Source organism: Colossoma macropomum, unplaced genomic scaffold (assembly GCF_904425465.1).
Source record: "Colossoma macropomum unplaced genomic scaffold, Colossoma_macropomum, whole genome shotgun sequence".
Taxonomy (NCBI): Eukaryota; Metazoa; Chordata; class Actinopteri; order Characiformes; family Serrasalmidae; genus Colossoma; species Colossoma macropomum.
Window position 1 is genome coordinate 35,334,904 of NW_023494799.1, and position 25,356 is coordinate 35,360,259.

At 39.0% G+C, this 25,356-nt stretch overlaps 2 protein-coding genes across 4 annotated transcripts in view; both read right to left on the reverse strand.

The window, feature by feature from the left end:
- Window positions 1-13,867: 13,867 nt before the first annotated feature.
- On the reverse strand, window positions 13,868-17,456 carry sinhcafl (SIN3-HDAC complex associated factor, like). Its single transcript, XM_036587352.1, has 6 exons — window positions 17,355-17,456; window positions 15,628-15,767; window positions 15,365-15,464; window positions 15,096-15,210; window positions 14,283-14,433; window positions 13,868-14,194 (listed from the first exon to the last, which is right to left on the reverse strand). The coding sequence occupies exons 2-6, from the start codon at window positions 15,753-15,755 to the stop codon at window positions 14,014-14,016; spliced, it is 675 nt and encodes a 224-aa protein (XP_036443245.1). The 5' UTR covers window positions 15,756-15,767; window positions 17,355-17,456; the 3' UTR covers window positions 13,868-14,013.
- A 910-nt stretch (window positions 17,457-18,366) lies between these two features.
- Window positions 18,367-25,356, reverse strand: part of dennd5a (DENN/MADD domain containing 5A) — a 69,105-nt gene continuing 62,115 nt past the window's right edge. For all 3 annotated transcript variants that reach the window (XM_036585825.1, XM_036585824.1, XM_036585826.1), the window contains 9 exons: window positions 24,226-24,354; window positions 23,703-23,824; window positions 23,437-23,582; window positions 22,554-22,672; window positions 21,833-22,014; window positions 21,596-21,678; window positions 21,389-21,512; window positions 21,090-21,258; window positions 18,367-19,837 (listed from right to left, as the gene is read on the reverse strand). In XM_036585825.1, the coding sequence (XP_036441718.1) occupies window positions 19,654-19,837; window positions 21,090-21,258; window positions 21,389-21,512; window positions 21,596-21,678; window positions 21,833-22,014; window positions 22,554-22,672; window positions 23,437-23,582; window positions 23,703-23,824; window positions 24,226-24,354 (1,258 nt within the window). In that variant the 3' untranslated portion in view covers window positions 18,367-19,653. The remainder of the gene's footprint in view (window positions 19,838-21,089; window positions 21,259-21,388; window positions 21,513-21,595; window positions 21,679-21,832; window positions 22,015-22,553; window positions 22,673-23,436; window positions 23,583-23,702; window positions 23,825-24,225; window positions 24,355-25,356) is intronic.

A 25,356-nucleotide genomic window follows, 5' to 3' on the forward strand; every position in this document is an offset into this window, starting at 1 on the left:
TTTGGGTGTATATAATGAATAGCCTGCTATTTATTCTGGCATAACACAAATAAAACCATGAAAAAAACAACCAACCATTTATGCAGCGTGTCTTCTTTGATCTAACCGATGTCCCATATGCATGCTGTATTAACATACTAAATAGCTTTTTCAAAACAGTAATGGCACCATTGGTGGTGCACCATTTTGCCATGCTATATGCGCAACAGAAAACCCTCACGTGGGTTGCCATGATCACCTACGTTTAGTGCAATAAACACCAGAAAGCCTAAATGTGTGTGTGTGTGAGAGAGAGAGAGAGAGAGAGAGAGAGAGAGAGAGAGAGAGAGAGAGAGAAAGAATGAACAATCATGAAAAGAGAGAGGAAGAAACACAATGACAGGGCTAGAATGACAATGTATCTTCTTCAGTTACCGAATTGGTGACACAGTACCAAACACCAGAAAACAGAATTCGAAGTCAAACTGTTCAAGTCCAAAACCTTTGTCCCTCAAACTCAACAGAAAAGGCAAGCATACCAACCACGAACAGACTATTATCCATAGTAGAAATTTAAGCACCCTAAATTTTGTTTGTTGGACCACCTAGTGGGCTGGCATAGAAGACACATTTTCATTTTCACTGACTAACAGAGTCATACTGAAAAGTGTAGCTAACCACATTTTAATCTAGTAATGTCAGCTAGCAAGCAGTGTACCAGGGACAGCTGCAGGGAGAAGAGGCAGGTTAGCTGAAGTTGTGTCATTTACTTGTAGATGTCTTTAGCAGTCTATAGAAACTTGTTGAAAGTTGCTGACTTCTATTTTGGAGATAAGCTAAAAAAATGTAATGAAAATCAAATTTTGCCAATAATGAGCCAATAATGTATTACAACATTTTGGTTGTGTATTTTATGTAGTTTCTGAAGAACCAGTTATATTAGACAGAAGAATGTTCATAAGGCAAAACATATCAGGCTCTGAACATTTTATCTACCACAGGGGGCGATAGAGGCGATTTTTTGAAAACCCTATTCATTCTGGCCATAGAGAAGTGGAGCTTAGACCTGGAGTTCCTGATATGGTCATAAGAGCATGGCGCCGACTACAGAATAATGACACCACTACAGTGGTCTGTACAACAAAACAAAGGTGCAAAATAAAATTCTTACTATGCTGTTTTCATATATTTAATGCCTCTGCCGTAATGGCCTGTGTTGAACAATGAAAAAAGTTTATAAATCAGCATATTACAAAGACAATTACAATATTTTATAATTATGAGTAATTACAACTACCAGGGTCCTTTCTGTGTGGAGTTTGCATGTTCTCCCCGTGTCTGCGTGGGTTTCCTCCGGGTTCTCCGGTTTCCTCCCACAGTCCAAAGATATGCAGTCAGGCCAATTGGACACGCTAAACTGCACCTAGGTGTGAGTGTGTGTGTGAATGTGTGTGTATGTCTGTCTGCCCTGCGATGGACTGGCGACCTGTCCAGTGTGTCTCCTGCCTTCTGCCCAATGACTGCTGGGATTGGCTTCAGCTCCCCCCCGTGACCAGAAGGATAAGCGGCTTAGAAAATGTATATGTGTGTGTGTGTGTGTGTGTGTGTGTGTGTAATTACAACTGATGATGGTGTTTGGATGAACACTGAATGTTGGCTTTCTTTTAATAGTCCAGTGCTTTTTTTAAAAGTTTAACGTTAAATGTTTTTTTTAAAATGCTGACATTTAAATATCTTACAAAAATTAACTTACATAGAAATATTAGTGCTTCTCATGCAATTTACTGATGACCTATTTGTAGAAATTTACAATTGTGCTTCTGATTTGCGAGATTTGCCAGTTTTGTGTAAGATGTGATGAATTCTGATCTGTATGAACAGTTTAACCATGTAGATTAGGGACTTTTTGTACTTCTCCTTGTTATGAAACAGTGAAAGGCTTTTTACTGATGCACTGGTAACTTTTACAGTTTATAGCTGAACATTGTTTTCTTTGATTCCGTTTCTCTTTATTCTCGGCCGTGTTGTCTATAGGTTCTTTTTTAATACTGATGCATTTTCGTTTGGGGAATAAGATAACAAGGTAATAGTACAACAGTATTTTACAAAAAGAAATACAATTCAAATATGAAAAAAAACACAAACATCACATCTTGCATGAGGTGAATAACAATGTTTCTTCAAAGAAATTCAAATTTTGTTAACATGTTCATCAATTTACCAGATTTTTTTTACAATACATATATTCAATTGAGGAGACATAGTTACCAGACAGATTTATCTTTACATAAGTTGTCATTTGGGATTCTATTTGTTCGTTTCATTTTATGGATAAAATATTGACCGAGAAAAATGAACAGTTTATTAAATAGGCACCGTATTGCAGTCTTTATGATTCAACAAAATATAATTTCTATTATTAATATGATGTTCATTTTATGTCCAATATCCTTCATTACATCATTCCAAAAGATCTTAGAATGGATACAGCTGGAGAAAATGTGTTCAGTATGTTTATTGTTTTCACCACAAAAGTTACACAAATCCTCCACCTGTAGGTGATATTTTGAGACGATATTCTTGCAGGGGTAATATTAATGAATGATTTTGTATGTGATTTCTTTGACCTTGTTACTTACTGCATATTCCTTAGATATAGTTCATACCTTGTTCCAATCAATAACAATGATTTCGAAGCCCACTGAGAGCGCACTGCAGGTATACATCTTGAGATATACAGGTCTCTAACACATCTATTATTGATCCTTCTTCACTTATGTTTACTCCATTGATTGAAGCTCTATTACGGTTATCAAAGGTTGATAATGTTTTATCCATTGTGAGATAAACCCTCAGGAATGGCTTCTGCCACTGTAATTCTATTGTGCTAATCCCAGCAGGCCTTTTGTGCTTGTGCAGTTGACTTACCAGTAAAATATTGTCCCTGCACCTGTTTTTTCTGTGACAGATGTCTCTTTTATTCCAGATAAAGCAGCGTTTAGGAGAGCAGTTGTGGTCTGTAGGTTCTGTGCTGTTCCCTTTGGTATTTTCAGTCTGCTACTGCAGCGCCATCTAGCGGCTGTGAATGAAAAAATGAGACAGAATTTGTCAACACTTCCATATTGCTTGCCATATTGTGGCCAGTGAGTGGACACACAAGGTAGGTGTTTCTAATAAAGTGGCCATTTAGTGGAAGCACAAGGTAGGTGTTTCTAATAAAGTGACCATTTAGTGGAAGCACAAGGTAGGTGTTTCTAATAAAGTGGCCACTGAGTGGAACTACAAGGTAGGGGTTTCTAATAAAGTGGCCAGTGAGCGTAGGGTTTTTCTGCTTGCTTGGAAAAGTTCCTGAGAGTGTCCTGCAGTGAAGAAGGATCAATGAGACGCTTTTAAGCCCTGATTTCACGCAGATCGTGTTTAACTGAGCACTGAAGAAGCGAGTCGGTTTGGACTGTGTGGGATTATTTGGTGCTGCGCTGTTTGAAGGTGTTTCCAGACTAATGCAGTGATGTGAGAGTCTGAGCTCTGTGATTCAAACCCCATCTGGCTTTAATGCAGAACAAAATACAACCAACTTTTCTTACGTTTCAGATATTTTAGGTTAAACTAGTGTGATGGGTTCACTTTTTTGTTGCTGGATGTTTTAAAATGAGCTGATAATGGATATTTTTTTCCAGCAGTTTAGGTTTAAAATGAAGCATCAGCATGTTTACATCTGCCTACAATCTGACAACAATAAAAATAAAGGTGCATATATATTTATATTTATGTTTATAGAGCACCTTTCACACAAGTAGCAGCTCAGACTGCTTTGCAAACAAGTGCTTATTAGACTGAAGTTGGTCATTATTGAAAATTAAATAGAAGCTCTAATGAAAATGAATCAAAATGTTAAAGGTAAACAAAAACAGACAACAACACACATAACATTAAAGAAATAATATACAAAACAAGTAAAAAGTTACATTTTCTGTCATTTTTTCAAAGAGTAAACTGGGCTTGACTGTCTGCCCAGTAAAAGCACAGCATTGTCTAAATGTAAATATGACTATATACTGTATTTACAGTCACTGGCTGTAAAGAATACAGCCTCCACATGTTCATCGGCAGCTCATTAAATTGATCAGTAGGAGATAAAGGGGGGTAAAGTTATTGATCCCTTTCACTCAGGATGGGCGGGGTTTACAGAAAAGCATTAAAGAATCTATAATGCATTAAAGCAATAATAAAATCTATAATCTATAATATGTAGGGCAGGTGCTGTTTGCACTTTGGTCTAAAAAGTGTCGTAAACAGTGACGTGCACAGACTTTCGTGTTTAAGTTTTTCAGTATATTAAAATATGATTATGAACAAAGTTATTCTTATGTTATGATATTCAGTGTGTAGATGCTATTTGAATTATACCAATGTAATGTATATTTATGTCCTAACCCTAATAAATGTCCTATTAAATGAAGACAGTCATAATGTAATATTCTAATACACTAAATCCATACATTAATGCTCATATTTAGCTAATCTGTCAATTATTATTATTATTATTATTATTATTAATAATAATAATAATAATAATAATAAACGATAACAGTTGCTCCTTCAGACTAACAGACTCTAATTATATTGTGCATTTATTATGCTAATAAACTGATGGTTCTTCCCACCTTCTGCCACAGGGGTCAGAGGATACAGCAGCACCCACACAGCGTGCCAGAGCCACGACAGCGTCCTCCACTCCTTACCAACTACAGCCAGCATGTGAAAAGGACACCTGGAGCAGATATAACAACACAGTTCAGTCAGTTAAGCTACAGCAGTCTGGACGTCCCTGGTCAGACTCCATGTTTTGTTTATGTTTTAAGTGAATACATCCACTACAGAGAACACACTCTAATGCACAATTACTGCTGTATTAAACGTGTGCAGAAGTTATGGCACATTAGATATTTTATGCTTTTTCCCCCAATATGTTAAACTCAACACATAAACAGTAATTGAGCATTAAAGTGTGTTCTTTTCACTTAATCAACAGAACATGGAATCTGACCAGCGTATTAAAACATTTGCAAGTTGGATTTCATGTGGCTTTGTGCCGTTCAGACTGCAGAAAATCTTTCCTGCTCAAACCGGAAAAGCCAAAAAAATCAGATCATGGCTCAGATATATTATATATTATACACACTACATACTGCAAACGTACATATTATACACACTACATACTGCAAACGTACATATTATACACACTACATACTGCAAACATACATAATACACACACTACATACTGCAAACATACATAACACACACACTACATACTGCACACATACATAATATACACACTACATACTGCAAACATACATAACACGCACACTACATACTGCAAACATACATAATATACACACTACATACTGCAAACATACATAACATACACACTACATACTGCACACATACATAATATACACACTACGTACTGCACACATACATAATATACACACTACGTACTGCAAACATACATAACATACACACTACATACTGCACACATACATAACATACACACTACATACTGCACACATACATAATATACACACTACATACTGCAAACATACATAATACGCACACTACATACTGCAAACATACATAACACGCACACTACATACTGCAAACATACATAACACACACACTACATATTGCAAACATACATAACACGCACACTACATACTGCAAACATACATAATACACACACTACATAAAGCAAACCTACATAACACACACACTACATACAGCAAACATACATAACTAACATAAACACATTACACACAAAGTTAAATGATTATAAAGTATCATTATTATTTATTCAATTACTTTATTATTTTTGTATTTATGTTGAATTTTTTAAATATTCTCATTCTCATATAATGGGCGGCACGGTGGCGCAGTGGGTAGCGCTGTCGCCTCACAGCAAGAATGGCCTGGGTTCGATTCCCAGCTGGGTTTAGATGATGTATGTATGTATGATTCTCATATACAGGCTGGCTATGAACATTAAAAAATATTAAAGCCTTATTTGTCACCCATTAGTTTTCTAAAACATTTTACAGCAATTTCTTTAAATTTAGTAATGACTGTGGCTGCTGTTTAGATTTTATCAGCCTTTATACAATTACGATAAATTCTATAAAATCTAACCAGTTTCAAATACATACGTTTGTTGAGCTTTTATTCAATAATTATTATTATATATGTGTGTGTTTGTATTTATTTATTTATGACATTCAATTAACTTTTATGCTACTGAAATTTATTTTTTTATATTTTACATCTGAGATGGATATAATACTTAACACATTAACAATATTTAGTAATTCAATATTTAGTTTTATGCAAATGTTTAAAGTTTGATGTTTTAAGTTTGTTTTTCTAAGCGAAACTAAATTAGCACATCCGCTACAGAGAACACACTAATTTTAGTGAGAGATTTCTATTTTTCTAATTGAATCTAACATTTTGGGAAATTTTTAAATGTGCTATAACTTCTGCAAAGGTCACATTTTAGATTTCATTTTTCCCAAAATGTTAAATTCAGCAAATAAACAGTAATTATGCATTGAAAGGTATGTAATGTAGAGCATGTGTTCACTTATTTACACTTAGAAAATCTATACAATATAAAACTTGAAAGCTGTGCCAAAACGTTTGCAGATGAGTGTATAACTGTATATATTAAAAACGCTAATGTTTATTAACAACAACACCAACACCACCACCAACAACAACAACAATGATAATAATAATGTAGTGTAGTGGGGCTCTATCAGCAGGTGGGGTCTCACCTTGTCCCTGCAGTATGAGATTAACGGTGAGGCAGCTGAAGGTCCAGGTGAAGTCCAGGAAATGGAGCAGGTAGTACAGGGACAGGTAACATCTTCTCTCAGTGTCCAGCACTGACACAAATTCAGTACGTATGTAATATTCACTTTAAGGGTAAGACAGGTGACGGTGACCAGGCAGTCTGTAGTGAAGACTCACCGTTCCTGTCCTCCACCTTCAGAACAGCCGTCATCTTCTCTCCAGCCTTCTCTCCACCACAAACACCCCAAACATACAGTCGTCTGCAAAGGTCTGTGCACCCCACTCAGCTGGTACATTGTTGTTGATATTCTAAGAGTAAATAAGTTCTCCTTTACAGACATTTTAATACACAATAACTGTTTATTTGAATACATTGTTAAAATAATGACACAAAATGTGAAAATAAAACATGAAATGAGGCCTGCGCAAAAGTAATGGCACATTTTGTATTTTTTAAACAACAAATTAATAGAAATTGTGCATTAAAATTAACAGATGTATATATGTCAAATACATACATATACAAAAGTTTGAACAGCGCCTGGTAAAATGATGTATTGTTGATTTTCTAAGTGAAAATAAGGTAAAACGTCCCCTACAGGGAAAACACTTAAATATGGAATTCTGCACATTTTAGAATTTATCTTTATACAATTTCTATTTATTTGCTGAGCTGGGACGAGGTATTGTCTCTAACTTTACATCTACAAGGTGGACCAACAAGGCAGGAGTGTCTAATAGAGTGGACAGTGAGTGGGCACAGTGTTTAAAAACTCCAGCAGTACTGCTGTGTCTGATCCACTCAGACCAGCACAACACACACTAACACACCACCACCATGTCAGTGTGACTGCAGTGCTGAGATGATCCACCACCCAAATAGTACCTGCTCTGTGGGGGTCCTGTGGAGGTACAAACAAAGTATGCAGAGAAACAGATGGACTACAGTCTGTAACTGTAGACATACAAAGGGCTCCTATATGGTCAGTGGAGCTGATAAAATGGACAGTGAGTTAACAGATACAGGGAGGTGTTCCTAAAGTGCTCAGTGAGTGAATACAGAACTCATTAAATACAGTTCACAGTTCTTTTATTGCACAAGTCAGTCTTTTATTAAAGCAATGGGTCAGAAATGGAGTTGAGGAATGTGTGGTGGTCTCTGTCATGGCAGTGCTGGGGTCCTCTATCCAGTCTGTAACTTCTTCACGCCCTTTAGTGTGCTTCTCACCGCCAGAGGTGCTCTTCTTCTCAGGAAGCGTGATGGTGCTGCCCTGAAGATCTCCGAGGTGGGACGGTCCTCTCGGCTCTGCTGCTCAGGGGCTACAGTTTCTCTCTCTCTTGCCCTGTTCTTCACAGCCACTCAAGAGCATCGGCCTCCTGTTCAGGTCCATCATCCCTGGGAACAGGATGGTGCAGTCATGGAGCTCTTCGTGATGGACGGTCCAGACCCTGGCTTGTGCAGCTCAGACAGGAAAATGGTTTTCCTGCATTTTTCCGCACCACTCCGATTATACGCTGCTTCGGGAACAACAGGCCATCTCCATCTGGATGCAGTCTTACTGGTGGACGTCTGGCTCCATGGAGGAGCTCCCTGTGAACTGGGATTAGTGCCATTATCCTGTCCACTGTCGTCCTCTTCTCTGCAATTCTGTCCGTTTATTCCATCCTCTGGCTTGGTCAACAAGCCGAGGGCTTTCCTGCAGAACCACTTCTTTGTTTTTTTCTGTTTCAATGCTCATATTCTTTTGCCGCATCAGGTGTTCAGGCTCTGAGGAGCTCATTCTGGTCCTCCTCATGTTCAGAAGCTCCACCTGTATAGCAGCTTAAGAGGAGAAACATCCACAGAAGGGTGACCACCACCCGGCCCTTCTGCTTCTTCTTCTTCTTCCTCTGCAGTGCATTAAAGGCTCTTATACTGTACAAGTCAGTCTTTCATTATCTCTTCAGGCGAGAAAAGACTAAATTGAGGAGATAAATAAGAAACGCGTAATACACCAGAATTGAAAAGCCGAAGCACAGGAGGTGCAGATTTGATGGAGTTGGGAGATCTGTGGTGGTCTCTCCCGTGGCAGTGCCGGGGTCCTCTATGCAGACTGCTACTTCTTCAGGCACTTTAGCGTGCTTCTTGCTGCTGGAGGTGCTCTTCTTCTCAGAAAGTGTGATGGCGCTGCCCTGAAGATCTCCAAGGTGGGATGGTCCTGCTTTCGGCTCGGGCAGCTCAGGTGTTACAGTGTTTCTCTCAGTTTTGCCCTGTTCTTCACAGCCGCTGAAGACCATCGGCCCCCTGTTCACCTTATCCATTGCCCCTGGGAACAGGATGTTCTGGTCATGGCGGTCTTCGTGGTGGGACGGTCCTGCTTTCGGCACGGGCAGCTCAGGTGTTACAGTTTCTTTCTCACTTCTGCTCTGTTCTTCACAGCCGCTGAAGACCATCGGCACCCTGTTCACATTGTCCATCACTGAGAACAGGACGGTGTAATCATGGAGGTCTTCATGGTGGGGTGGTCCTGGTCTCGGCTCATGCAGATCTGGCGCGGAAGTGACTTTCGTGCAGTTTTCCGCGCTGCTCTGAGTCGGTGCTTCTTCAGGAACACCAGGCAGTCTCCATTCGGACGCGCTCTCGTGGTCACTGGTGGACGTCTGGCTGCGTGGAGGAGCTCCCTGCAAACTGGGTTCAGCGCCATCATTCCGTCCACTGTCACCCCCTCCTCTTTCATTCTGTCCGTTTTTTCTGTTCCGTTTGGCGAACAGTCCGAGGGCTTTCTTGAAAAACGACTTCTTAGGTTTTTCCTCTTTCGGCGAGCGTGTTCCTTTGGGGTTCCAAGCGTGCAGTGTTCTGCGGAGCTCATTCTGGTCCTCCTCATGTTCTGTAGCTCCACCTCTACAGCAGCTCAGGAGGAGAACCATCCGTAGAAGGCTGACCACCGTCCGGCCCTTCTTCTCCTTCCTCTGCTGAGGCAGCGGGTCCATAATTAAGAACCGTTTCTTTTTTTTCAGAAAAAGAACTTAAAACGAACGTTCGTGAAGATCACGTGCACAGCTCAAGCGTTACACTTGAAATGGGAAAAAATGCGCGGGAGTCGGGATTTTATTTGTGGCGCAGGGGGGCGTGGTCATGGTCTCTGTGACGTCATAAAGAACGCCGCGGCGCGGTGTGTGTATATGTGTGTGTGTGTATGTGTATACACAGACATATATATATATATATATATATAATATAAACGCACACATATATAGTTCTGTTCCGCGATGACGTCACTGTCTCCTGACTGAGGGTGCTACACAGTGAAAGAGCAGCCTGTAAAATTTAAACCCTTACAGTAAGTCTCATGTAAAAAAGCTTGTAAAAAAGCATGTAATGAATGAGAAGAGTAATTAATATATAATAAATCATTTAAATAATTGTACAAATGAAATCATGATTAGTCTGAGAGAGGTGGGGTGAAATGTGTTTTAATTGTATATCTGTGGCTGTGAAACTCGCTGCCGTTATTATGGCAGTAAATGTGTTTCCCATTAGTTTCCCTTTACCGAAAACCAGAAGCTTCGTGGAAATTAAGTTGGTTTTAAACCCAAATTTTGACCAAAACCTCGCTGGCTAACATTAGCTTAGCTACCCGAACCGCCTGCTTTGGTCACAAACACACCGCGGATACACGAGGCTTAAGATGGCTTCCTGTCCGCTAATTTCTTATTTGAATTTTCCGTTCCACCTTAAATCGTCCTGCAGTTGCATTCTGGCGCCGGTGCGGGTGCCCGCTAACCGCTGCACGATTTAAGGTGGAACGGAAAATTCGAACGAGAAGCTGGAGAAGAATGAACTTCAGCTTCGTCGCGTCGCTCCCGGGTGAACGAATTCACTCCGGAATCCGGTATTTTACCGGGAATATCATCATATCATCATATTTACATTTGGACATAATGCTGTGCTTTTATTGGGCAGACAGTCAAACTCAGTTTACTCTTTCAAAAATGACAAAAAATGTAACTTTTTACTTAGATATTATTTCTTTCTGTGTTATTGTTTTTATTTACCTTTAATATTTTAATCTACTTTCATTAGTGCTATTATTTAATTTTCAATAACAACCACTTTCAGGTCGATAAGCACTTGTTTGAAAAGCACTCCGGGCTGCTACTTGGATGAAACGTGCTCTATAAATATAAATATAAATATAAATACACCTTTATTGTTGTTGTTGTTGTTGTTATTAGATTGTAGGCAGAGGTAAACATGCTGATGCTTCATTTTAAACCCAAACTGCTGGAAAAAACATCCATTATCAGCTCTTTTTAAAACATCCAGCAACAAAACAGTGAACCCATCAGACTAGTTTAAAACAGCACGAATGTTTATTTTAACGGCACAAACGAATGAGACCCTTCTGGTACGACCTGGACGTTGATGGGGGGCTGCGTGACGTCACAGGCAATAAAATGTAATGTTGAATTTCTAAAAAAAACGCTGCCAGCGCAAACGGTGATTTCTACGGCACAAACGCAGCACAAACGGACAGTAGTATTTTTATTCCATTTCTGACCACATGGGGGACCAGCTTCACGGAGGTCCCAAATAATACCTGCTCTGTGGGGGGTCCTATGGGGGTCCTGACCATTGAAGAACAGGGTGAAATGGGGGGTAACAAAGTATGTAGAGAAACAGATGGACTACAGTCTGTAATTGTAGAACTACAAAATGCTCTTGTATGGTCAGTGGAGCTGATAAAATGGGCAACCAGTGTGGATATATATATATATATATATATATATATATATATATATATATATATATGTATGTATATATAGGGGAGCTGGAGACCATCCCAGCGGTCATTGGGCAGAGGGCAGGATACACCCTGGACAGGTCGCCAGTCCATCGCAGGGCAGACAGATAGATACATTCACACACACACTCACACCTAGGGGCAATTTAGCGTGTCCAATCGCCCTAGCTGCACGTCTTTGGACCGTGGGAGGAAACCCACGCAGACACGGGGAGAACTCCACACAGAAAGGACCCTGGAGACCCGGCCAGGAATATTATAGCAAATTGTTTTTTTAAAATGAAATAAAAACAGGCATTCTCTGGCCCACGAATTTATTGGGATTTTTAATATGCCCCCTTTAGTGCTTGAGTTTGACACCCCTGATCTACTCCAAGGTTTAAATAAAGGTTGATCTACATTATAACCAGTTCATTTTTGCAGACTAACTGCTCAATCCTCACTACATTCTACCCTGCGGGCCTGGTAGAGTCAGTCCCATTACATTCTGAGTAGAAGGATAAATTTTGTATCATAACAAATCATTTTTTTAGAGGCGTAGACTCAAATGTGATGTCATGGCGCCTGATTGGGGTCAGTATTCATGAAGCTGACTTCGGCGCCCTCTGGTGTTCTAAGAGTGCAATAGCTTGTACCAAATATTATCTTGCATTATCTACTATCTTGGCGAAGATTTACCTACTTTTGGGGTGAGGATTTGCATATTTTCACCATATTTGGCAACAGAAACCACTACCGAAAACTAATTTACATACAAAGTTTTATTAAAATACAAATGTGATGAAAATTAAGATACAAAATATCAAAAAACATTATAAAAGTATAAAAAAAGTGCACAAAAACCTCTTTACAGCATCAATTGTACAGTCAGAATTGAATAAATAGTATAAATTAGAAAAGACAAATTCATGTTCTGATATCAGTTAAATCTCTCATAAGGCACATTAACACTGAATGAAAATGTACCAAGTAAATTATTTCCCTGAACCTCACTGACATCATGTCATATTAGCTTTCTTGTATACTAAAAACCAGAGTTTAGTTTAGTTTAGTCAACATAACTATTGACTCAGTATTGCTGGTGAGTTCAAACATTCACTCATCCCAATAATATGATGAAAGACTAAATGATCACACAAATGAAATGAACTTTTAACAGTCATTTGAATGTAAATTCCATTGTACCATTTCTTTGAATGATACGTTACCCAAACAAAATTTCCTTATGTGACAAAAGATAAGTTTGCCTAGGAACCAGTGACAGAAGGTTTTTTTTTTTTCACATTGAGTTACGACAGAAAAGCTAGACTGGATCATGATGCCAAAACAGATTATACAATTTCAGCTTCAATGATGTTTTTTATACATGGATACACATTTGTGAGAAGCACGCCGCATGCAGATTTTGAAACAGCATCATGGCATCAACGGTATTAAAGTCTGTGTAGTGAAACAGTTGCTGGTGGCCAAAATTAAAAACCAAGCCAAAAAATAAAATAAAATACAGTAGTAAATAGGCACACCAGCACTTTTAATGTTGAGCAACTAGAACCAGAGATTATACACTTAACACATGCTTATTTAAAACGCTTTCATAAATAGAAATTTATACAGCAATATTAAAGTATGCATTTTTATTTACGGATGTACTTGCAAAAGGATGGATAATGGTTTTGTGCTCAAAAGCATTTGAGAACTGCAGATTGTATCCAAATATTAACACTTTTGGATCCTGACAACTCTCATGAAAGCAGTAACTTGGGAGTCAAACCAAAAATGAGAGATTAACAGATGCAGGTACTGAACAAAAATAGAGCTGTATTCACACTGTGAATATCCAACAACCCATTCACTGCACTGCCAACACATGCAGATCAGGGGGAAATTGGTTGGCACAGTATAACTAAATTGCTTAAGATTCGAACCATTATCACACTGCGCCCTGTTTGACACAGACCAATACGGCATTTCATGAACATCGACAACAACTCAACTTACACATAGGAAATAGGAGCCAGAGGAGGCTTTTGGTGCACTGGTATTGAAAATAAAGATATTTACAAAACACTACAAAACAACATCGAAGATATTTTACAGTGCCAAAAAATTCATAAAAAAATAAAATAAAAATACCTGTATTACACGTCTTAATACGCCGTTTTAACCCGATTCTGATCCTATGAATAATTACTAATGCCCGTAATTTTTTTTTGTGCTCCCTTTTGTTTTCTTAAAATTACAAAAGGTAATCTTACAAAACAAATTGCTAACATAACAAAAAACAGGGAAAATATTCAACGGCATTCATACACAGTGAACTAATGTGGGAATGATTTTTGAGTCTGCCACTGGAGACAAAGCTAGGGAGCCTCAACGAGACACTGGAGGAGGTGCGGTAAACTGATCACCAAGTCTCCTTTAAGTCCTCTGGGAGGGGAGAGGTTGGTGTTTTGGAGTTCTGAGAGTCTGCGGTGGATGCCAGCGCTGCCCGCTCTTTGGTGCTGCAGCAGGGCTTGAAAAGACGAGGATCGATAATTACCTCACCAAAACGCCCTTTGTAGACAATCCCACAGCACACCTTCTGCCTGTAAATCAACAGAAGGAGGACTCATGAATGCAAATTCAGTTTACACCACAAACAAACCAGCTTTACTTTATCACTCGGCTCATTACCTTTTCCAGTAGGAGAGGTCGAGGAACGAGAAGCCAGCTGGGGTTGGACGCCTTTGCTTAGTCTCGATGTCTGAGCCATCATCAGACTGGTTACTGTGGCTGGGAGACTGAGAAGGAGACATGCTGGATGTAGTGCTGTGGGCATCAGAATCTAAGGGGGGGCAGGGGGGGTAAGAGAGAAGGGAAAAGGTTTGTCAACACAAACTATAATGTAATATTTCAGTAAGCAGGTGCAACTTCGATGAATTACAAATAGTGTGTTATTCAGCACACTGAATCACTAGCAGTAAAAAGGCAATTCCACCTTTTCTCTTCAAATCCACATGATTAAATCATTATGATGTAAACTTATTCATTCAGAGTAGTCTGATGTTAAATGCTCCATTCTAGAGAAACTTAGTCGGAACTGTTATGGTGGTGATAGATGTGAGGTAGCACTAATAGCTACTTCATAGAAAGCCATCACTTGAAATGGTTATAATTCAGTGGCTGATGTATAAGACACTTTACACATGATAGCAGAGAGGTAAATACCAGGCAGGCAGGCAGGCAGGCAAAGTTCACTAGTCATTTTGGATAGCAAATAAAATTTCAGGTTATAAGCTATATAATTATGATGTAAATGATTATATATTTTTTTCTTTATATGCCTATATATTTATTTATATGCCTATATATTTTCTTTCTTTCTAAGACAGCATGACCCTTAGTTTCTATCACTAACAATGTAAAGACAATCGGTAATTTCACGTCAAATCACTCTGAATGACTGACTTTAGAAATCTCTCTTAAGACAATCCACTTGACACCCACTTTGTCGTTTAAATTTATGCAGCTTCTTCAGCTTGCTTTTTTTCTTCCCATCAATATTCTTCACTTTTTTCGGTTTTGTCAACTTGAAGCCAGGCCCTGCTCTTGCATCCACAACCTGGAGAGGAAGAAGAATAAAAATAGAATTAAAAAAACAAAACAAAAAAAAAAACAAAAAAACAAACAACATTATTAAAATGAGAAAGACAAGCAAAGTGTTTACTTTCATAATAAATACATGTATAAATAAATACATAAATAAATACGCATACATGGCTCCAGTTCTTCTTGGATCCAAGTGGCAATTTCTTCCATCTTTTTACTAGCAGCACGCAGGCATTGCAGATATCACCAACTCTGTCCTCAGATAAACTGAGAGGAAAGAATAAGTGTTAGATGTGTGCAACAGTACAATACAAAGCACGTAAGCGTTGGAACTCCATTTATGAAATTTTCAAAAAGGCTTATGAAGACTAATATGCACTCTCTGGGAGCCCCTCTGAACGGCTAGCAAAGAGTTAAACTGCGCTCTCACCCAAAGCAGAGTCGGAAGTTTTCCTCGTATCTGCTGCTGTCTGTAAACCGGGAGCTGGACGACTTGGTTTTACAGATACAGCAACCCTCATGACTGCGATAAATCTTCGATTTATGAAACCCAAACATCTCTCGTTGCTTCTGTAAGTGAACATAAACAAGCATTAGAGCAGCTGAAACCCTCCGACTGGCACTGAGCTACATTTTAGGCGGGTGATGGCTTAAAGGGGGCGGTCACGGCACTCTGCACCGGCCGCTTGTCAAACCTTTATTTTTCAGTCTTCACTAAGACCTGTGACTAAAAACATACCTTGTTCTTTATCTGGAGAAAAATAAACATCAGGAAAATTCGTATTGTGGCGCTTTGCTGACAAAATCTGACGCGTTAGCAGCACTTGACCTACTTTTCATCCTTCACAACAGCTGCTTAACAACAACAGTGACGCCTTTAAAAACGCCAAGTGTTGGTTTATTTCAGACATTTCAAATAGGGCTGGACAAAATGACAATACGTGTCGTTTTCGTGACAAAATATGGCACAATACAGTACAGTATGTGGTTCTGAACATTTTATAAATATTGTCAGTGCTCGTAGATTACTAATGTTAACTGCTTCATTATAAACAGAGCGAATAAAACAGTTCAAATGGATTTAGCGCAGCACAGTTTGCCAGATAATGAATAAAAATTGCTGTATTTATAGTTTTTGATAGTAATATTCAAACGTAGCACTACTGGTTCTTTTCTCCTGTGTTTCAACTGAACAGATATCTGAAAAAAAAAACATCACGACATAAAACGTATTGTAAACATTTCTTAAAGTATCGCGATATTATATTTTTGCCACACAGCCCGTCTCTGCTTTCGTTAACGTGTCGACAAACGCTGGAAAAATGCGCCAATACGTTTACAGGGGGAGAAGAAAATGTCTAGAGCCTCGACCGCAAAAACGAAAGCACTTTTAGACACATTAAAAGCGAAACGTTCGTGTTTTAAGAGCTAAGAAGGCGAAACGACCCGAACACAGCCCGCTATTTAACGTTACTCTCCCAACTTTCTGAACGAGGCGAATCAGAACGTCAGATTAAAGCGCGCGCATCTTCCACGCGAAGGTGTCCGTTTCTATGGAGCCGTTGTCGTTACTACGGACTAAAAGCGACCTCAACCACAACGCTTCTGTTTCTGTTCGGAAAGCAGCTAAACTCGACTTAAAACTCAATTTGAAAGAAAACCGAAGGCAAATAAAAGCACAGTCTTGATAACTAAACGTTAACGTGTTCTGTGTTCAGAGGTGCCCGAGACAAAAAAACGGGTGGGAGGTCGTCTTTCTTAAAACATTTATACCAAACTCGTCTCCAGATATAGGTTAACCTAGTTAATTTCGAGGATCGTTACTGACACGTCGAGTTAAAGCCGCTAGTAAAGGCTTTAACCTGACTAAGTCCGTTTCCCTTTATTCAAACTTTCGCCCATGGAGAGCGCCAAATCGCCCTCTCGGACTGAGTTGGCTATTGTTAGGGAATAGCTTAGCCTGCTAGCATGCCTGCCATGCCACGCTCCACATCCACGCTCCATTGTTGAATGTAAATAACCTCGCCGCACACGTGAAGTAAACGCGCAATTCGCCCGCAAATCCCTGCAAAACTCACACACACGAAACCCAGCTGCGCTGCACAAATGTCACAAACTTTAAATGTGAGTTTACAGCAACAAAAACAAAGCGCTTACCGTCGGAAACTTTGAATTCCGTTCGTTTTAGTCGTCCGCACTGCGCATGTCTTACTCCAGCTACGCTCAGATGAATGGGGGAGTCGCATTAGTGCACAAATACTGGAGCAAAATGGTGCGTCGCCCCGCAGGAACTCCATATAAGGAGTGGAGCGCCGCGATTTGAACAGAATTTCAACCAATCGGCGAAGCCTCTTTTTTCCTTTTAAGAAAGTTGCATCTTGGGAGTTGTAGAGAAAATGAAAACAAAAAATGAACATAACTTTGTATTTTGTTTTCATATTTTTTTCAACTTAATTGCTCGGAGTCTTGTAACTGCTTTGGAAACGTCGCGTGAAAAGCAGTTATTCCAACAAAGCTCTCTAAACTGAACAGAAAAATGTTTTCATTGCGGGACTAGACGAGGCAGGAGGACTCGTTTTCCCAGACTGCATTGCTGCGTCTCTGTGTTTGTTTTTGCAGCCGACTGCAAAGAGCGCGAACCGAGAAGCAGATTGGAGTCAGTCGGTTGAACTGGAGCGGTTGCTTATTGAAATTTCAGAGATTAAAAGTGTCAAGGCGTTTAACTGTCAAAGCACTAAAGGAATAAGTTAAAGGTACGATTGAGGCCCGCATACATTAACAAAGAAGTCGGTTTACACTGACACGAATGATCATGTTTAAAAGCTCTAAATACTTAATTATTTGTATTGGTTTTTAAACGTAAAACCTGCGTTAGGCTATTACCATAATGCTATTTTGTATATTATAAATATTAAGTTTATAAACAATGCGTAAGATCCAAATTGCTGTAAAAGGCATGAACTACAATCATTATAATCATTTAAATCAGTGTAAAATGCAATGCATCCATAGGCAGCAATAGCGTTACATTCTGCAATGCAGTGCCTGACTAATCCCTGTACGTTAAATACTTGGCTGGATTATCTGAACTTTTTTTAATTGACATTAATTTTCTTTTGGATATCTGTATCGGTACTCTGAACACTAAAAACGACTCATAACACCAACATGGAATTATCACTTTTAATACATTTTATACACTGTACACTGTTGCTCACTTATTTAACACTACATTACACAGTTCTGTCTATAAATGTATCAAGAAACAAACAATGCTCATGCCAACTGTGTCTAGAGTGGTGGCGTAGGCTACCACAAATCTGAATGATATTGGCACATGAATGACAACCTCTAATGAGACCTGTCATCCAGACTAAAATATATGCTACACTTTAGAACAGTTGGAAAATCTCTGTTTAATCAGTATATTCTAAATCTAAGTAAGTGGTGGGTTTTTGGAGATTGCATAGCAGAAACAGATGAGTTGATTAAGGGGTTTCATGGAGGCCAACAAACACTCAGTGTTGCTATATAATGTTCCTGGGCTATCAGCAAAGGCCAGTGTGCAGACCTGAGGGATAAAACAGACGAGGAATGTAGCGTTGCTTCTAAGCTGAGAGGAATAAATTGTTTAGAGGTATTCATGGGGATTCATGAAAAACAATTCTGGCTGTAAAAATGAGTGGGCGATAATGCAAAGTCGTTTAAAACGGTTATAGAGAGAAATGTCAATGTTTTTTTTCTCCCTTTCTCATTCATAAAATACATTTGTGCATCATTTTACGAGACCTATCATCCATTCTAGTGGATTATATTCTAACCTCAATATGTGCTAATGGAGATTTGCATACTACTTTTGGGGAATGACAAAGTCCCCTGCCAATGCTTTAAAAACAAGAGCTTATTTCTTGCTTTTTTTAAAATTAAAACATGAAGTTCCCATGAGTTATACTTATAAAGCATACTTCTACATCATTTGCTTTAAACTCTGCATTGTGACAGTATGGATTAGATAGACCACAGAGCAAGCAACTTGACAAACATATCAAAATAATACTGTTCTTCTTTGAAAATATATTACCAGTTTTTCTTCCGTGTTCTCCTTTTAAATATAGCCATTGTCAGCAGTTCACAATAACAATGAAAATATTGAGCTTTCAATAAAACGGTATAGCACAGGTGGGTGTTTTTTTTAACCTCTTGTGAAAAGTATGGATCATAATACAAAACATATCTTAAATGTCTAACAGCAACATTGTCAAGGATAAAAATAATGACACATTTTGAAAAGGCTCATTGCACTTAATATATGGCAAACATGACAGTAGCTTTAATGTAAGCCAGGTTTAGTCCTTTTGTTCAAGTCTCTCCATGTAAAAAAGCGAAATAGTCCATGGTCCCCGCTGATCTGCCTGGGTTAGGTCCTTCGTCTTCTTCCGAGGGGGAGGGGGAGGTTTTATATTCCGATCCCTTTGACTAGAGAGGCCTCCAGAGTAATGTTGAATTCTTGCAAAGTCTGTAAAACTCTGATCAAAGAGTTTACCAAAGAATGGTCTTTTAGTAGTGCTGTGTCCTCATACATCTGTGCTGTGATTGGACAGTCAGCCAGTAGGGCTATCCAGTGATGCAGCAGGTGATCTCTGCGGGAGATGATAGAGAAACATGGGTGTCCGATTCATTTTAATGGCAAAAACTTTTTTGATATATTTGAATGATATTTTATGAATTGGAAATGGAATCTGAAACCACTGGTATTTGCTCATAGACGTGTATATTGTTGCTGTCCAAAAAAAACAGCTTCTTTAGATTGTGTAAAAATTTCATGATGAATGGACCAATAGAAATGCTCCAAAATTACTTGGATTACAACCCATTTACATTAACTACCATTGAAAGTAAAGAAAAATGTTGCATTCTCCTGTAAAGTTACTATTCTGGAGATACAGGTTTTTCTTTGGGCAGTGACAATATACACTATATGGCCAAAAGTATATGGACACCTGACCATCACACCTATATGAGCTTGTTGGACATCCCATTCCAAAACCAGGGTCAATAACATGGAGGTGCTCCTCCCTGTTGCCACAAAGGCAAAGGAAATCATTTTCTAAAATGTCTTTCTATGGTGTAACTTTAACAAATACCCTTTATAGGGAGCCCAAACCCTGAAAAACAGACCCAGACTATTATCCCTCCTCCTCTAAACTTTACTGCTGTTACTGATTCATCACTCCAGTGAACACATTTCCATTGCTCCAGTGGTAGACACCACTCCAGCTGATGCTTGGCATTGTGCATAGTAATCTTATACTTGTGTGCAGCTGCTTGGCCACTGAAACCCATTTCATGGAGCTCCCATTGCACAGTTCTTATGCTGATGTTGCTTCCAATGCTCTATGTGTGTTGCAGCACTTGGCAGCCCTGCTCTGAGTTTGCATACTCTACAGCTTTGTGGCTGAGCTGTTGTTTCTCCTAGATGCTTCAGTTTCACAATAATAGCACTTACAGCTGACTGGGGCAGATCTGACCAGGGAAACATTTCACAAACTGACATGTGGAAAAGGTGGTATCCTATGGTTAGTGTCACGTTTAAAGTCACTGAGCTCTTCAGTGCGACCCATTCTACTGCCAATGTTTATGGAGATTGCATGGCTATGTTTAAACCTGTTAGTAATGGGTGTTATGTAATGGGCATGGGTAATAATTTCTACAGAAAAAGACAGAAAAACTGTTGACTCAAACACGTATAACAGCAGCCAGTGGGCGGGTGCTATACACTGTGATAAATTAAGTCAACAGTACAGGGTATAAGGTAACAATTACTGTCCAATAGTATCCTACAAATGTGGCAAATCGAGCTTGAAATTCCTTAAAACAAGATTACTGACTCACCTAGCTCCAAGACACACAAGCATCTGGAACTTTCCATCTTTTCCAATATTTCTGGGTGTGCTGCTGATGGCACGCATGAAGCGGCAGAAATGGCGCACCCTCGTCTGATAGTTCTCATCCTGAGTCACCTGACTCTGCTCAGCACTCTCAAAGTAAACCTGCGCTTTTTCTGAAGAAGACACAAGCATATTAACCATTTAACATAACCCTCTTGGGAAATACTGGATCACATAGTCTAGTTAAGGCTTAAATAAATAAATAAATAAATACATAAATAAATAAATAAATCTGTTTATTACCCAGAAAATCCCAAATGAAGACATTCTTGAAGAGGCGTGGTGACTTAAAGCCGTGCTGGAACACCTGCTCCAAAGCCCACACCAGACCATACTCTCCGCATAGCAGCAGAGTCAGACTACCCCTCTGAAATCAAACAGAGAGAGATATTCAGTGTTGGTCACTGTGAGACTTGTGAAGTATAACCAATGGAGCAGGGGTGCCCTTACCTCCTTCTCTGGCTTATGGAAGTGTTTTACAATGCCATTGATTGCCTCCCCTACTCCCTCCTGGATCTGACCTGTGTTCAGCTCTGGTAAAGACACAATACAAAACGTGTCAGCTATAAAACATCCTCGTGTGCACACAGTCACAGAAAATGTGACAAGTGATTTTTCATTTTACTTTCATAGTGAAGCTCTATAGCTTTTTTCTTCTCATTTTGGCCTATTGCTGATGTTACTTACTTGGTTTGCTGTTTGGTGAGATGGTGACAAATCGCCGCATCATCCCAGGGGATTGCTGCATGGGGGGAGTCCGGCACATTCTGTCCTCATTCTCCGTGCTAGCAGTCACCAGCTCACCCACCAGAATCCTCTCTAAACTGCCATCGTCCACCCCTTTTCCCAGCCAGCGGCCGCATGGGAACCTAAACACGCGCACACATTTGTTGTTTCTGATCTCCAACAAACAGTAAAACTTGACACTATCAATGCTCTGCCTTTCTTTTGCAACAACTGTGACTATGTTGACAGGCTTTGCAGTACGTTACCAAAAAATCACATTCAAACTATAGAGAACTTTTAGTGAACAAGTTTTGTCAAAATATAGAAAATGAATACTTATTAATTTATAATTATACATTTTTTTCTATGTGTCTAAAACATCACAGTGTAAGATAGACGTAGATGAAGGGCTTTAGTTTTTGTTGTGTAGTCGAATAAACATCCATTTGGCTTGGCGGCAAATTCTAAGAGTATTACAGTAGCACTGTCCTGCTCAGCAACGTAGCATTTTAAGCTGGGAACTTAATATTAAGTAGAGCCTATTTAAGCTAAATGGGTGTTCTGCCGAAATATTTTGCAAAGAAGTTGTAACAAAAATTGCTCTAATACAAAGCGTTTTCAGGCGGAGTCATGGACGGTTCAATTATTGCAATGACTGGCAAATCTGGTTATTTGTACTTACTTGTAAGTGTGTCCTGTGATCCCATTACGGACCATGACGCACTCCACCAGCCACTTGGCATACAGTCCTGAGTTATCGTGGCCCATCTGCACTGTGGTCAACTTGCCCAGGTTCTGGCACTAGTGAGGGGCATAATAAACAACCATTAGGCCTCTGGTACAAGACTAATATGCATCACTAAACACAACTTTATTCCAACCCCCCATGTCCTGTTTGTTCTTGAGAGCCAGCTAATTAGTTACCATAGCCTTAACCAATAGCTGATAGTGTTAAATGAAAGCAACCAGCCATTACATGAGTTTTATTGTGCACTTTAACTTTATTTTAGATAAAACAATTAAAGAAGCAGTTTAATAAAATGAGATATTATCCCTATCAGATTATATATGATACAGTTGTATGAGAAAGTTTTGGCGTCCCTGGTCAAATTACGTAATTACCTCAAATCACGTTACAAAATGAATATATTGGGGGAAAAAATCTAAATGTGGCCTGTGCAAAATGTTATGGCACATTTACATTTTATATTTTATTTATTCAGTATGTAATTCCAAATAAATACAAATTATGCACTAAAATTTACAGAAAAATACAATATTTAAGTTTGCTTCTTGTAGAGGATGTGTTAACTTATTTTCACTTAGAAAATCAACAAAACGTACCTCGACTGGGGGCGTTCAAACTTTTGCATCTAGCTGCAGACGTTATATCTACATAGGTATTACAATAGATTTGGCTATTAAAGACTATATCAGTTGACGATACAAAGCTCTCTGCTCACCAGACCAGGATAAGGTTGAGGTTGTATACCCTGTTATATTGTGTGGACTATTGATCTAAAAAAAAAAAAACCCAAAAAACAGCGCCCTATGTTGTTACTCACTTCAAAAGTAATCTCCAAAGTGTTCTTAGGCACTTGGAGAACTCCAGTCTCAGCCAGTTCTCCGGAGACGCAGACCCAGGGGTTGGCTGTGAACATGGAGCCACCCAGCTTCTTACTGGGTATGATCACTACATGGTATGGAATCACTGCAACAATAACAAGACAGACAAGAGAGAAAAATGTAAGCAGGACTGGGCTCCTGTGTGTGCTTCCTCAGTCTCCCAGTACATGGGTATCTGGTGCTTGTGTTATATGTTGCCACTCACTGATTGTGGTGAAGACGTTGGTAAAACAGAAGTAGTCGACGGCGTTGAAAGAAAGGAGGTGATAGAGAAACTGCTCCTTCTCGTCATCGCAGCGCAGAAAAGCGTAGCGCTTATAGAGCTTCCTGCAGAAAAGGAAATGGAAGATGATATTTGAAATGCTCCCCGAAGAGAGTGGAAGTGGAAAGTGTTTTTGTGTTCATGGTGAAATGTGTTATGCCAGAGACGCTCTTTCAAGTTGAGTGAAGACCTCTCAAAAGAATGCTACTACGAACTTGACCTAGTTTATCCTGCAGCTCTCATCAATAATAAAACACTTTTCATTTTTAATGGTGAATTGCTGCAACCACAGATAATACTTCCGATATGTTCATTTATTATGGATATGCGCCTTTGTTGCATTACTTAAATGAAAATTAAATTTATATTTAAATATCATCAGGCCAAAAAAATAGAAGGGGGTCTTCACCAAAGCAAGCTGGATGCTAGCTAAGGTAGATAAATGCATAGTGAAACTGTGCCTTACTTGGTGAGCTCATGGTCAGACAGGAGCTGCTTGAGGTGTCTGGACAGCAATTTCTTCTCCATGGAGAGTCGCACCCAGGCCCTGGCCTTCCCCACGTCTGTCTTAATCTCACTAATGTTCTGAATGTGCCTGAGAAAAGCAAAAGAATGGTCAAGTGACACTGACAAACATGCCTTAGGTTATATCCAGCATATAATAACATCTTTCCAAAAGCCCTTTACTACATACATTTGAATATCTTTCACAGTTGTTCTCAACACCAGTCATGGGGACCCACTGCTTGGCACATTACAATTTATTCTATGCTTCAACAATCAGATCCAGCTCATAAGGTACTTATCAAGCCTATTATGAGCTGCATTAAGTATGATGAGTTAGAGGACATTTTAAACAGTGCAGTGCAAAAGGTCTCCAGGACAGGACAGGAACCTCTGATCCACCAGATATTAAGTCACTTGAATAAGCTTATGAAAACTCATGACTCTTCCATATGAACATGCAGTCAGTATGAATTACATCAAAAATTAAGCAAACTATTGGATTTAACTGAGCTATAACAAACCATGACTACTCTTTCAAATATTCCAAAAAGGGTTTACTGGAGAACTAAAAAGACAAGATAGCCTTACAAAATATAGTCTTAATCCATAAAGAGTTCTATTTAAGGCCACAGCATTCAATGAAATCTAAAATCTGCTAATATGTGTTTTTTGAAGCTATGAATTTATAGTTTATCAGTAACATAGTGTGTGTATTTTCAAGTAAATGTTTAATATATTTTTTATATACTGAGTTCCATCACAAATGCTTAAATACAGTTGTATGCAAAAGCTTATTGAATTTCTAAGTGAAAATAAGTACAAATCCTCTGCAGAGAATGTGGATTATTCTGCACTTTCTTGTGCACTATTTTTATTTTTTCTGAGTTTAACATAAAACACAAAATGTATAAAAACTGGCCATTATAACAGGCCAGATTTTTCTCCCAATATGTTAAAATCAGCAAATAAACAGCAAGTGTGCAATGTGCCAGTGTTCTCTGTAGAGGATGTGTACCTATTTTCATTTAGAAAATCAAGAAGATATGTACTTTGACAAGGAGTGCCCAAACTTTTACATACAAATGTATCT